This window comes from Onychomys torridus, chromosome 2 (assembly GCF_903995425.1).
Source record: "Onychomys torridus chromosome 2, mOncTor1.1, whole genome shotgun sequence".
In the NCBI taxonomy this organism is placed as follows: domain Eukaryota; kingdom Metazoa; phylum Chordata; class Mammalia; order Rodentia; family Cricetidae; genus Onychomys; species Onychomys torridus.
In genome coordinates this window covers 151,964,576-151,977,395 of record NC_050444.1, presented here as the reverse complement: position 1 = coordinate 151,977,395, position 12,820 = coordinate 151,964,576, and the positions used below count along the sequence as shown (strand labels likewise).

At 49.7% G+C, this 12,820-nt stretch overlaps 1 protein-coding gene across 1 annotated transcript; it reads right to left on the bottom strand.

Moving 5' to 3' along the window:
* Positions 1-3,090: 3,090 nt before the first annotated feature.
* On the bottom strand, positions 3,091-11,932 carry Mul1 (mitochondrial E3 ubiquitin protein ligase 1). Its single transcript, XM_036178433.1, has 4 exons — positions 11,754-11,932; positions 7,467-7,554; positions 6,329-6,449; positions 3,091-4,843 (listed from the first exon to the last, which is right to left on the bottom strand). The coding sequence occupies exons 1-4, from the start codon at positions 11,871-11,873 to the stop codon at positions 4,114-4,116; spliced, it is 1,059 nt and encodes a 352-aa protein (XP_036034326.1). The 5' UTR covers positions 11,874-11,932; the 3' UTR covers positions 3,091-4,113.
* Positions 11,933-12,820: the final 888 nt, after the last annotated feature.

Below are 12,820 nucleotides of genomic sequence, written 5' to 3'. Positions count from 1 at the left end.
AGAGGACATCAGCCTCCCCCCCACCCCTCTAACTGGAGTTAGAGATGGTTGAGGACCACGATGTGGGTGCTGGGAATCAAGACTGGGTTCTCTGGAAGAACAGCCAGTGCTCTTAACCTCTGAGCCATCTCTTCAGCCCCCACTATAGTTTAAACAGCCCTCCAAACCAACACTGCCATTTTAGTGCCCCTGTCACCGGATGAAGAGGTTGGACCAAAAAGCGAGACCATAAATTTAATAAGGCCATCGTGTGTGTGAGGGGGACTAAACGATTGCTCCCTCCCTTCCTCCCTCCCTCACCTGTGATGCCCTCTGCTGTTAGGACACAGGATGAAGACCTTCAGCAGAGGTGAGTGCCACGCTCCTGGATTGCTAGAAATCCACCTGTTCTCCATAAATTACCCAGCCTCAAATTTTCTGTGATAGGAACAGAAAATAGACTAAGAAAATGTCCTTCTGAGGTATCCAATGAGCCAAGAACTGTCCCCTGTCCCTGTCAAGTAGGACTCACTCCTTGACAAACAATAGAATGCACTGAAACACATTCCAGGCCCCTTAGGACAGAACTGAGTGTCATTTTACTTCCGTAGGCAGGAAATATACAGTGTTTGATGGATGAACAAACACCCCTCGGTGACATCCAATTCAACATGTCCTCCTGCCCTGCAGGATCCCCAGCATCAGGGCCACGGCCCAGCTGGCCTTTCTAGGACTTGGGAGCAGGCCTGTGAAGGGCATGAGATTGGCCTACTTTTTCACATTCCTGTTTACTTTTTAAATGTTCCACTAGAATTTTGAATGAATTGGGATTCTGAAGAACACCTCCCAGCCCATCCACCACCAGGGTCTGCTGGGGAGGGACTTGACTGGTGGATGGATGTGCTGATCCACTGGTAACAATGCTGTTTATGGTAACAGAGTGGGCTCTGCACCTGTAGATTTAACCAACTACAATCAAAAGTATTCATGAAAGAAACTGAGAATGTATACGTTTGTTTTCTTTTTCTTTCTTTTTTTTTTTTCTATTTTCTTTTTTTGTTTTAGCAGACGGGGTTTCTCTCTGTAGTTTTGGTGCCTGTCCTGGATCTTGCTCTGTAGACCAGGCTGGCCTTGAACTCAGAGATCTGCCTGCGTCTCCCTGCCCAAGTGCTGGGATTAAAGGCGTGGGCCACCACCACCTGGCCCACATTTGTTTTCTTATTCTCTCCCATCCCCCTCCCCCCAACAGCACAGCATAACTTTTCACCCAGTTACCTGGAATTTCCTTGTATTAGGATAATCTAGAAATGACTTCATGTGCACAGGGATGCATGTGGAATTTAGGCATTCTAGGCCATTTTATATAAGGGCTGAGCATCTGTGGACCAGGGTCTCCATGAGGGTCCTGGAATCCAGGACCATGAACACAGAAGGACAAGGCTGTCTTCTGGATAACTTCTCTTACTGGGTTCCCAGGCCTCAAGAGATCCCAGCAAAGGCTGCAGTCTGTACAATTTAGGCCAAGGCAGCCTGACCTGCCACGCTAGTTCAAGTAATGGAAATGAATTGGGGGTGCCAATACCAACCGTGGGGGACTAAAAGCATTAGCATGTACTAGATGCCTGCATGGGTATTCCAAGCCAGCAGCAGTTATTCGAGATGACTCCCATCTAACCCTGTGTGCCAGGTATTAAAGGGGCAGTGAGAGGAATGATAGGTAGATTTGGGACACAGGTCAGGTCCCCTTCCTAGCTCCATCTCCCTTAGCACCCCTCAACACAACCTTGGCCCTACCTATCGGTTTAGAACCCCCTCCCCCAGGTGAGGCTTGTAAAGTGGAAGGAAGGAGCTGCCACAGACAGGGGCAATAGCAAAAGTCAGCCCAGAGTCCGAAATGTTAGGACCAGAGACCTGAGACCCAGAACCCAGCACCAAGGGACACACCCACTTCCTACAGTAGCTGGGAGACACCTGCAGGAGACCACTGGGGGACAGACAAGCCACCTGCCCTACCTAACCCCTCTGGTCACATTTGTTCTTGACTCTGGCAAAGGCAGGGCTCTGGCCCCACTGGGCCCTTCCAGCTGCCGCAGAGAAAGGCTCTCCCAATGGTCCCCTCCCCTGTCCAGCCAATGGTCTTCACATTTCACTGGGAGCAGACTCGCTACCTGTCTGTCCCTCAGCATGGTCAAGTCCTTCTCTACCGACTGCTCTTGCTGACACAGGGACCCTGTGAGCCCCACAGGAACTACTTGAGTTTCCTGGGCAAGACTCTATTTTGTTCTTTTAGCTTTTTGTTTGCTTTGAGCTCAGGTGGTGGCCACAACGTGCTAATGAGCTATCAACCTCGTGAACTTCACTTCCCCTGGCTTGTACAATCACTGGCACAGCCTGTGAGCAGTGGTGAGGATCACTCCCTTTGTAATCGCAGGGTTGGTTTCTGGGATGTTTTAAACTTTTCCAGCTGTTTTAGTTTTGTGTATGGGTGTTTTGCCTGCATGTATGTACACACCATGTGCATGTCTGGTGCCCACATAGGTCAGAAGAGGACAATGGATCCCCTGGAGCTGGATGGTTGTGACCATCATGTAGATTCTGAGACTTAAACCCAGGTCTTCCTCTGCAAGAACAAGTGACATCTCTTAAGCACTGAACCATCTCTCCAGCCCCAACTGTTTTGAGATGGTGTCACGATGTAGACTGGGCTGGCCTCGAACTCACCAAGATTGGCTTGTCACCATGCCCGCTTACTGGAGTAGCAACTGGTACAATACTGTATACACAGCACTGAATATTAACATCCCCTTGCTGTCCACCAGTGCCCCACTCTACCTCAAATGCTCCAGTGTTTCAAACAAGACAATTATGTCAGCAAGGTCAGGTGGCACCCCAGGCCAGCTGTCTAGGGTAGTATTTTAGGGCTCACTAGAGTCCCCTGTGGGCATGGGGACCTCAACAACCACAAACTGCATTCCATCTTGGGGAGCCACCTCACAACCAGAGGAAAACATAAGTCTCCAAGCTCCATCTCATCCTGTCATGTGGACTTCAACTCCACCCCAGGGAAGCCTCCCCTTGGCCACTCAACTCTAGTGAACAAAGCAAGAGACACATGTGACGCAGTCTGTTTAATTTGTGTGCTCACTCGGACAGCGCATGTACAGGGTCAGCGCTTGGAAGAAGCCTTCTCCCCATCATGAAGGAGGCAGGTAAATATTCAGAAGAGGAGCTCGGGAGGGACTCCTGACCGCTCAGATGAAGGACAGTCCCCCATTTCTTTTGCACTCACAGGTGGGGGCCGGGGGAGGGAGCCCTGCTGGGGCTGTTGACAGGGACAGTGAAGAAGTCTTGACAGGCCCGCTGGGAGGGAGCCCAACAGCTACCTTTCTTTGGCAAAAGCAAGCAGAGAAGCTAGAAAGGCCAGTGGCCAAGACAACAGTGACCTTCACTCACTTTCAGTGAGGCCTTTCCATAGAAAACCAGTAGAATGCACTGAAACACATTCCAGGCCCTGTAGGACAGAACTGGGTGTCATTTTACTTCCGTAGGCAGGAAATATACAGTGTTTGATGGATGAACAACCTCTTAGAAACACCCAGAAATGTCTTTTGTCCTCCTGCTGACCTGTGTCCCACACACATGGGCCATGCAGGCATGCTGATTTCACTTCCTGTCGCCTTCTCCACATGCAAACATTACCCAGTAAGCTAGTAAAGGAGAGACACAAGAGGCCTGTCCTGCCTGACAAGTTTTAAGAAATTCCTTCCCATGGACAGAAGCAAGAAGAGGAGTCTGGGCAGTCTCCCAAGGGGCCACACCACAAGGCCCTCAGCGCTCGGGAGTCAGTACCCCAGGGAGCAAAAGTCGAGACTGCTGGCCTGGGTGCCTGGACGATGAGCTGGTCTTATTCAGTCACACACGATCTGGCTCCTGAGAAGGGGACCTCACGACAGCCCCCACCAGGTGCTTGGACCTAGAAAGGGACCTGTCCAGTTGGAAAGCAACACCCAGCTGTTGGAGATGTGGGGCTCAACAGTCTCCCTCCATCGTACCTTAAGGTTCGGCCACCCCACCAAAGGCCTCAAGACAGCCCCTGACAAGGGGAGGGACGTTTGCAGGGCGACTGCAAGACCTCTAGCTGTTATACAGGGGAATCACCCTGGTGATCTCCCGACGACAGACCGGGCACCTCTTGGGCTCTGGCAAGGCGAGGTAACACTGGCGGCAGGAACAGACGTGCCCGCACTCCAGGAAGACACAGGACTTGAAGCTGCTCAGACACACGACGCAGGCGCTCTTCAGACTCTCCCTGTCCTCCGGCGAGGCTTGGTTCAGCAGGTGGGCCTCGTGTTCCCGGAACTCCTCCTGGAGCTGCTGCTGGCGCAGGCGCTCCTGTCGCTGCAGGTACTGCCTCCGCAGGATGAAGAAGAGGGTGGCACAGGTGGCAAAGCCGAACACAAGGACCAGAACCTTCCAGAGCCGCACACTGGACTCCTGCTTGTGCAGCAAGCTGTCAAAATCCTGACTGCTCAAGTAGTACTGCATGCCTTGCTTGGGAGGCTGCAGGCGGACCGAGTTATTGTCCAGGACCAGCTCTCCAACCCCGGTGAGACTGGCCCCCACCTTCAGCATCTCCTCTGTCTCCTGGATGCCTTTGGGCCGCTCCCCACTGATGTAGTGGCCAATGGCATCAGTGAACGACTGCACGGAGGGGTGGAACTTCTCGTATACAGTCTCCAGGCCCAGATCCACCGAGTCGAGGGGCTTCAGCACCCGCACAGCCACAGCTACGCTGTCCTCGTGCGGCACAAGGTCAAAGGGCACAGTGTTAGTCCTCTGGTGAATGATCTTGGAATAGTCATTCCTAAAAGAACACAAGGACCGAAGATGAACAGGGCCACCTACATGCAGATACCACCCCAGAACCCACAGGATGGATTCCACCATCATAACTGGAGGCTGGTCTCTAAATCAGTCCATTCTAGAGCAGTGCTTCTCAATCTTCCTAATGCTATGACCCTTTAATATAGCTCTTCATATTGTGACCCCCAAACCATAAAATTATGTTACTACTTCATAACTGTAATTTTGATACTGTTATGAATTGTAATGTAAATATCTTTGTTTTCCGAGCTAGCTGGTGGTGGTGCACGGCTCTAATCCCAGCACTCGGGAGGCAGAGGCAGGCAGATCTCTGTGAGTTCCAGGCCAGCCTAGTCTACAGAGCGAGATCCAGGACAGGCACCAAAACTACAGTGAGAAACCCTGTCTCAGGGGAAAAAAAAAAATCTGTATTTTCCAATGGTCTTAGGCAGCCCCTATGAAAAGGTCATTTAACACCCCCAAATGACCCAGAGGTTGAGAACCACTGTTCCAGAGTATTAAATCACTGAGATCATAGCGAGGAGGGGCCACTTTGGATCCTCAGGTTTCAGTGGGCAACAGGTAGCAACAGAGGTCACCTTTAGTGTTTATTCCCTGTGTCACTGTCATATAAATACCTGAGACAAAAATCTGCAGGGGCAGATGGGAAAATAGTTTACTTCATGTGATGGCACAAAACTGTTGTTATATTTTATTTGTGCTGAAATGTGGTGGTATTTTATTTCTATGTTAATAAATAAGGTTTGCCTGGAGATCAGAGGACACAGCCAGCCATAAACAAAAGTCAGGCAGTGGTAACACACGCCCTTAATCCTATCATTAGCAAGCAGAATCTCTGTGTGTTCAAGGCCACACTAGGGAACAGAGCCAAGCTGGTGACAAACGCCTTTAATCCCAGTACCAACCATAGAGACCTGGAGACCTGTACAGACATGCAGTGACAAGGAAGTGAGGTGGCTGGGCTAAGAGCCAATGAGAAGGCAGAACAGCAAGGCAATAAAAGCCTGGGTAGACAGGAAGTAACTAGATTGGGAAGCTATGGCAGTGTGGTGAGTAAGGCTAGCTGGTGGCTCTCACTATTTCCCTGATCTCTATGGCTTCCACCCTATATTTGGCTTTGCTTCATATTTAATAAGACTGTTTAGAAATTCATCTACACAAAATTATTTAAACAAATCCACACGTGACTAATGTATAAGTGAGTGATTCTACAGCTCCAGAGTGCTAAGAATCAACAGATTCAGGTCCCTCTGTAATCAGGAAGTGGGCCTAGGAGCCTTCTCTGTAACCGGCTGCCTCACAGGTTCTAAGGGAAGTGTGCATTACACACAGCAGTACTTGGGGTGTGGTGAGGCAGCTCTGTAACCTGTCCCCAAAAAGCTAAAGACACAGCAAGGCCAGGTCCAGCCTCCAAACGGACAGAGGGAGGTTCTAGTCAGTGGAGAGCACGTGAGAGAACACGCACCAAAGGTGGGTTGTTCGGTTCCACACCATCTTGTGCTCTTGAAGCGTCAGCCGCTGGATCACTCCCTTACAGTTTTCCACAAACTGGCTGTTGAGTGTTTCTTTAACGGACCGCACAGCTCCTGTGGAGAGAGCAATCATGGCCCTTCTGAAGGACGGCGCTGCCCAGTTTAAGGTTTCAGCATGTGTTTGAGCTGAGTTTCACTAACTGATCAACACAATGGCATCTTTATCACTGAAAGGCACATTTGGGCAGTACTCTGCAGAGCACCTACGGAGGCGGCTCACTCGAGTCAAATCATTCAGGTCTTAACTATCCTATGCCATACCAAGTCTCTCTATAATAATCAGAGACCCACAATGGTTTGGTCACCTTGCCCAAGACAACAGGGCCCAGCACCACTGTTCCAGAGTATTAATTCACTGAGATCATAGCGAGGAGGGGCCACTTTGGATCCTCAGGTTTCAGTGGGCAACAGGTAGCAACAGACAGAGGTCACCTTTAGTGTTTATTCCCTGTGTCACTGTCATATAAATACCTGAGACAAAAATCTGCAGGGGCAGATGGGAAAATAGTTTACTTCATGTGATGGCACAAAACTGTTGTTATATTTTATTTGTGCTGAAATGTGGTGGTATTTTATTTCTATGTTAATAAATAAGGTTTGCCTGGAGATCAGAGGACACAGCCAGCCATAAACAAAAGTCAGGCAGTGGTAACACACGCCCTTAATCCTATCATTAGCAAGCAGAATCTCTGTGTGTTCAAGGCCACACTACTAGGGAACAGAGCCAAACTGGTGACAAACACCTTTAATCCCAGTACCAACCATAGAGACCTGGAGATCTGTACAGGCAGTGACAAGGCCAGCAAGTGGGCTCAGCAGGTGAAGTGCCACTAAGTCTGTCAACCTGAACCCTGGGACCTACATGAAGGTGGAAGGAGAGCCAACTCCCCTATGTTGTGCTCTGACCTCCACAGGGCAGAGTGGCACCCTCCTCCCCTCCTCTCCCATACGAACAAGATAAAATACGTAAGTACATAACCAATGTGAAGCGGGGGTGTGTCAGCCAAGATGGCCTTTACCTACTGCTGGAAAGAGGCAGTTGCTGCCCCTCACACTAAAAAGCAAACACACCTTCAATGACAGCATAAGGCACACACTTTCCCGGCGCTTCTGAAAGAATGCCCTTTAAATCTTCACCCAAATGGATCTTCTTAGCTCCCTAAATGCAAAAATAAATAGATATTAAGTTAGCCACTGAATACTGACATGCTCAATCAAACTTAAGGTGTGGGGGATGGAGATGAGGAGACTGGACAGGACAGAGTATCTGGATGATCCAGTTCTGAAGTCTGGCCCTGAAACCTGACCATAAACAAGCAGGTGCTCTGGGCTCATCTTTACCCAGTCGAACAAAACACTCCTTTAACTTGAACACTTTTTTTTGTTGTTGTTGTTGTTTTGTTTTTCGAGACAGGGTTTCTCTGTGTAGCTTTGCGCCTTTTCCTGGAACTCACTCTGTAGACCAGGCTGGCCTCGAACTCACAGAGATCCACCTGGCTCTGCCTCCCAAGTACTGGGATTAAAGGTGTGTGCCACCACCGCCCAGCTAACTTGAACACTTTTACATAAAAATATAAAAAGTACTAGCCACTTGGCATACTGTAGATGAACTTCAGCAAAGATGGGACTGGATTAAGCTGGATCCTTGGTGATTTTAAACAACTTCACTTAGGATTCTGTTTCCAAAACAGGAAAGAGGGAGGGACACCCACAATCGCACAGGATTTTTTGGGTGGGATAAGTGAACCTTGAGGTATGGGAAAACCCAGTGCATGGCTGATGCGTGGAGCCTTACAATACTCAAGCATTCCCATGACCAAGAAAAACACCACTGGAGTAAGATACAAACTCAGCTCTGTGCGTTCTGTAACCTAACCACAAAATGAAAATCTAAACTTAGTAGTCCTGCGGCTTCCCAGGAAGGGTTATTTCATCCTTTTAGGAATTAACTAGGTCTCATGTATCTCAGGCTGGCCTGGGATGCCCCACGCATCTAGAATGTCCTTCAACTTGTTTTCGTTGTCCTTTGTTCTGGGGTTCATCGTTTGTATGTCTGTGTTTGATTTGGGGGGCTTGTTTTGTTTTGCGACAAGGTCTCACTGTAGCCCTAGCTCCTCAAACTCACTAGGTAGACTAGGCTGCTCTAGGACTCAAGAGATTCACCTGCCTCTCTCTGCCTCCTTAGCACTGGGACCTTCTGATCTGCCTGCCCAACCTCCCAAGTTCTTAGACTACAGGTGCATCACACCACACCTGGCTTACGTAGTGCTGGGGATCGAATCCAGGACCTCACGTAGACTAAGCAAGTACTCTACCAACTGAGCTATATCCTCATGTCCTGGCAAGGCCTAAAAGGTCATCCAAAGATGGGCCCTGGAGAGTTCATCAGTTCCAAGAGTCTCACATACAGCCAACTTGAAGTCAAATTGGTTTTGGAGTCCAGGAAGTGAAATATCAGTTACACTCTGTGCCAGCCACTCCAGGAGTAATTTAGTAATTTAATTAGGTGAACAGCTGGGCAGCTGGACCCCTACTGGGATGCCATTTGGACAGCAAACCCAGTTGCCTCCTCATAAACTGCTTCATTGCAGAGTCCAAAGCTTCTTTCACTGCAGGAACTCCACGGTTTTGTTTCTGAGCCCTTACTGAAATCAGCCTGATGAAAAAGGACCTGGGTTCAGGAGTCCACCTGTCAGGATTGCCAAATCAAGCCTTTGGCTGACGCACTGTGCAATTTCAGCCAAAACAAAACCATTAGCATGTACTGACCATCTACTACCTGTCAAACACCGAGTTAAGAATTGAGATATGAATAAAACAAAGCAAGATTCTCCCCTGACCTTTAAAGGTCCAGCTCTCTAGATCAGCTTGACAGTTCCAACAAAGCAATGCTGTCAACTAAGAAAGGAGGGGGAAAGCCCAGTGTCACTGGAGTTAGGGCCAGAGCTGTGCCTTAGCATCCATAACTAGCCAGGCTCCACCACCTGTCCTCAATAAGTCTACTAAAAAGACTAAATAGTAAAAAGCAGAAAAAAGACATTTATCCACTGTAGCCACATTGGGAAGGGGAAGGCAAAGTCATCCATTGGCTCTACCCCAAATCTTTCTTCGGGTCATAACATGAAAGTATGGGTTTTTCAAATTTTTACTTTATTTATTAATTTTTATGTATATGAGTGGTTTTGCCTGCATGCTTGTCTGTGCACCACGTACATGCCTGGTACCCACAGAAGTCAAAAGATCCCCGGGGACTGGAGTTACAAATGTGTGAGCTGCCGTGTGGGTACTGACAATCAATTCAGGTTTTAGAAGAGCAACCAGTACTCCTAACCACTAAGCCATCTCTCCAGTGGGAAGCAAGGTTTAAATGGCAAAACTGAGTGGTCAGGTTAAGGTATGGTCCTGCCCAGCACCACAGGCCCAGCCCGTCCCTCCTACAAGGTCATCCTGACAAATTCCTCCTCTGACCCTACCCAGGTCCTCGGCTTTTCCTTATCCCTGGGGGGAATTCCAATTTCTTGGAGTCCACTGTTTCAATAGTCTGATAGTCAAAAGGAAGGACACAACAGAAGTCCTTACTTCTGCCTGGCTGTTACACTATATATATATATATATTTTTTTTAGCCGAGGATTGAACCCAGGGCCTTGTGCTTGCTAGGCAAGCCCTCTACCACTGAGCTAAATCCCCAACCCAAGACCTATCTTTTTCTAAGCTGTATTGGTTGCATTCCTTTTGCCGGGATAAAATACTGAGAGAAAAACAACATAAAGAAGAAAGGTTTAGGGGTTGGGGATTTAGCTCAGTGGTAGAGCAACCTCAAGGCCCTCCACCCCACCCCACCTCCCCCCCAAAAAAAACAGGTCAAGGATTCACTCACTCATGCTAGGGAAGTGTCCTGACTAGTTTTATGTCAACCAAACACAAACTAGAGTTATCTGAAAGGAGGGAACCCCAATTAAGAAACTTCCTCCATAAGACCCAGCTTCACTAGAGACTGATGGAGGAGGGTGCAGCCCATTGAGTGGTATCACCTCCGGGCTGGAAGTCCTGGGTTCTATAATAAAGCAGGCTGAGCAGCAAATGAGGAACAAGCCAGTAAGCAGCACCCCTCCATGGCCTCTGCACCAGCTCCTGCCTCCAGGTTCCTACCCTGTCTTCTTTCAATGATGAACAGTGATTTGGAAGCATAAGCCAAATAAACCCTTTCCTCCCCAAGTTCATTAGGTCATAGTGTTTCATCAAGGTGATGGTAACCCTAAGTAAGACAGGGAGTCAAGGTAAAAGGAGCTTAAAGAGGCTAGTCATGTGATAAAAAGTGGTTTGTTTTCTGACTGGTTAAATAAATGAGCCTCTAAATCTGCTGCTTTCGGGGTTGGAGCCACACCTCCCTTATATATCTGCATGTCCTCCATCTCCACCACAAACATCACCCTGTTTAAAGTGGCAACACCCCCTGTTATGGTTAATCTGAACTGTCAGCTGGCCACAATCTAGAATCACTTGGAAAGTGTCTCAATGAGGGGCTGTCTAGATTGGGTTGGCCTATGGGTGTGTAGGCATATCTGTTAAGAAACGGTCTTGAGGCTGGGCGGTGGTGGCGCACGCCTTTAATCCCAGCACTTGGGAGGCAGAGGCAGGCGGATCTCTGTGAGTTCGAGGCCAGCCTGGGCTACAGAGCAAGTTCCAGGAAAGGCGCAAAGCTACACAGAGAAACCCTGTCTCAAAAAATCAAAACAAAAAAAAGAAAGAAACGGTCTTGACTGCTCTAACTGAAGTGAGAAAGCTTGCCTGTTATGCTGTGGGTGACACCATCCCCAGGTTTGGGCTCTGGACTCTAAAACAACAGAGAAATCAAGCTGAGCGCAAAGCATGCGTGCCTTTGTCTCTTTGCTCTCGACTCTGATGTGATTTGCCAGCTGCCTCAAGTTCCTGCCTGGACTTCCCGGCCAGGGTGGGCGGTAACCTGGAACTGAAAGCCAAACAAACCCTTTCTCCCCTACGTTACTTTCTGTCGGAGTATTCTACTACAGCGAAAGAAACAAGACGAAACTTTGCATTTAGCGATCCTTCCACTTTCCTCTGCCTTACTCCAACACTTCTCACATCACAGCGTCCGATGGAGCATGAACTATCTATCCACGAGGACCACGACCTGTCTCTCTCACAGCAGTTTTTTTCGAGAAATGTTAGGACAAATCGGTGACGTTCAGGGTAACTTCAGGACGAAGGGGCTGGGCAGCCTCGCTGCAGCGGGTGGCCGGGGTCCCCTCCGGGACGCGCGTCCCCTGAGGCCCTGTGGATCCCCGGTTCGACTCGGCGCGAGCGGCCGGTGAGGCCAGGCCGGCTCCCGCACTGACCTTGAGCTCCTGGGCGACCTGGGCCTTCTGCCGGTATATGGAGTACAGCACGGCGGTGACCATCGAGCTGGTACCCAGCAGGATGAACTGGCCCAGCGAGGGGCGCGATCCGCTCTCCATGACGACGCCGAGCCGCGCCAGCCGCCTGAAAGCTTCTCGCAACGCCTACGCAGCAGGGAAACCCTACTCTGAAAGCATAGGCCCGGCGCCTGTTGATGACGAAAGCCATACCGGAAGTGGAGACCGAGCAAAGGGAACCGGAAGGAGATGTTGCCGAGGTGATTGCGATGCTGCTGCGGCCTCATGGGAATCCGATCGGATCCCAGGAGGACCACACGGAGCCGCTGCGAACGACTCTATGACCGTGTCAGTTCCACGAGCTGGCTGCGGTCACGTGGGGGCGCTCCCGCCGGGTTTCTAGGCTTTCTTCCTATGAGTGGGTGAGAGCGTGCCTCCTTGCATGTGTGGAGAGCGGGATACCCCTGTGAGAGTCAGTTCTCTCCTTGCACCCTGTGGGTCCCTGGGATCGAACTCAAGTCCTTAGCCGTAGCGGCCAGCGCCTTCACCCACTGAGCTATTTCTCCAGCCCTTGCTGCGTTATTTGATGTCGCCGTCATCAGATGGGGAGCTGGGTAAAGCGTGTGTTAAGTAGTAAGGAGTGTTACTCATTTAAGCTATCTGGTGAACCTTGAAACCTGGGTTATATTCCGTCCTCTTTAAAGATGAAGACATTGCGGCCAGAGGGGATGGGGAACATGGTCAGAGCCATAGTAGCCCAGCCGCAAAGCCCTCACCTCTGCGCCAGCTGAATCACTAAAGTAGCTCTTAATCTACCACCACCACATAAAACAGCATGTTTATTTAATAACTGCAGCTGCGTTTATTGAATGACTATTACGTGCCGCGTACTGTGATTACGTTTCCTAGGTTTGCATTCCACCCCCACGAACTTAGGGACCAAACCCAGGGCCTTAAGTGCTCTTCCACTGAGCTCCATCCTAGCCCCTCCAGGCCAGCATTTGATGCACACCACCACCACAGTACAGGTTTCAGGAGAGGAAACTGAG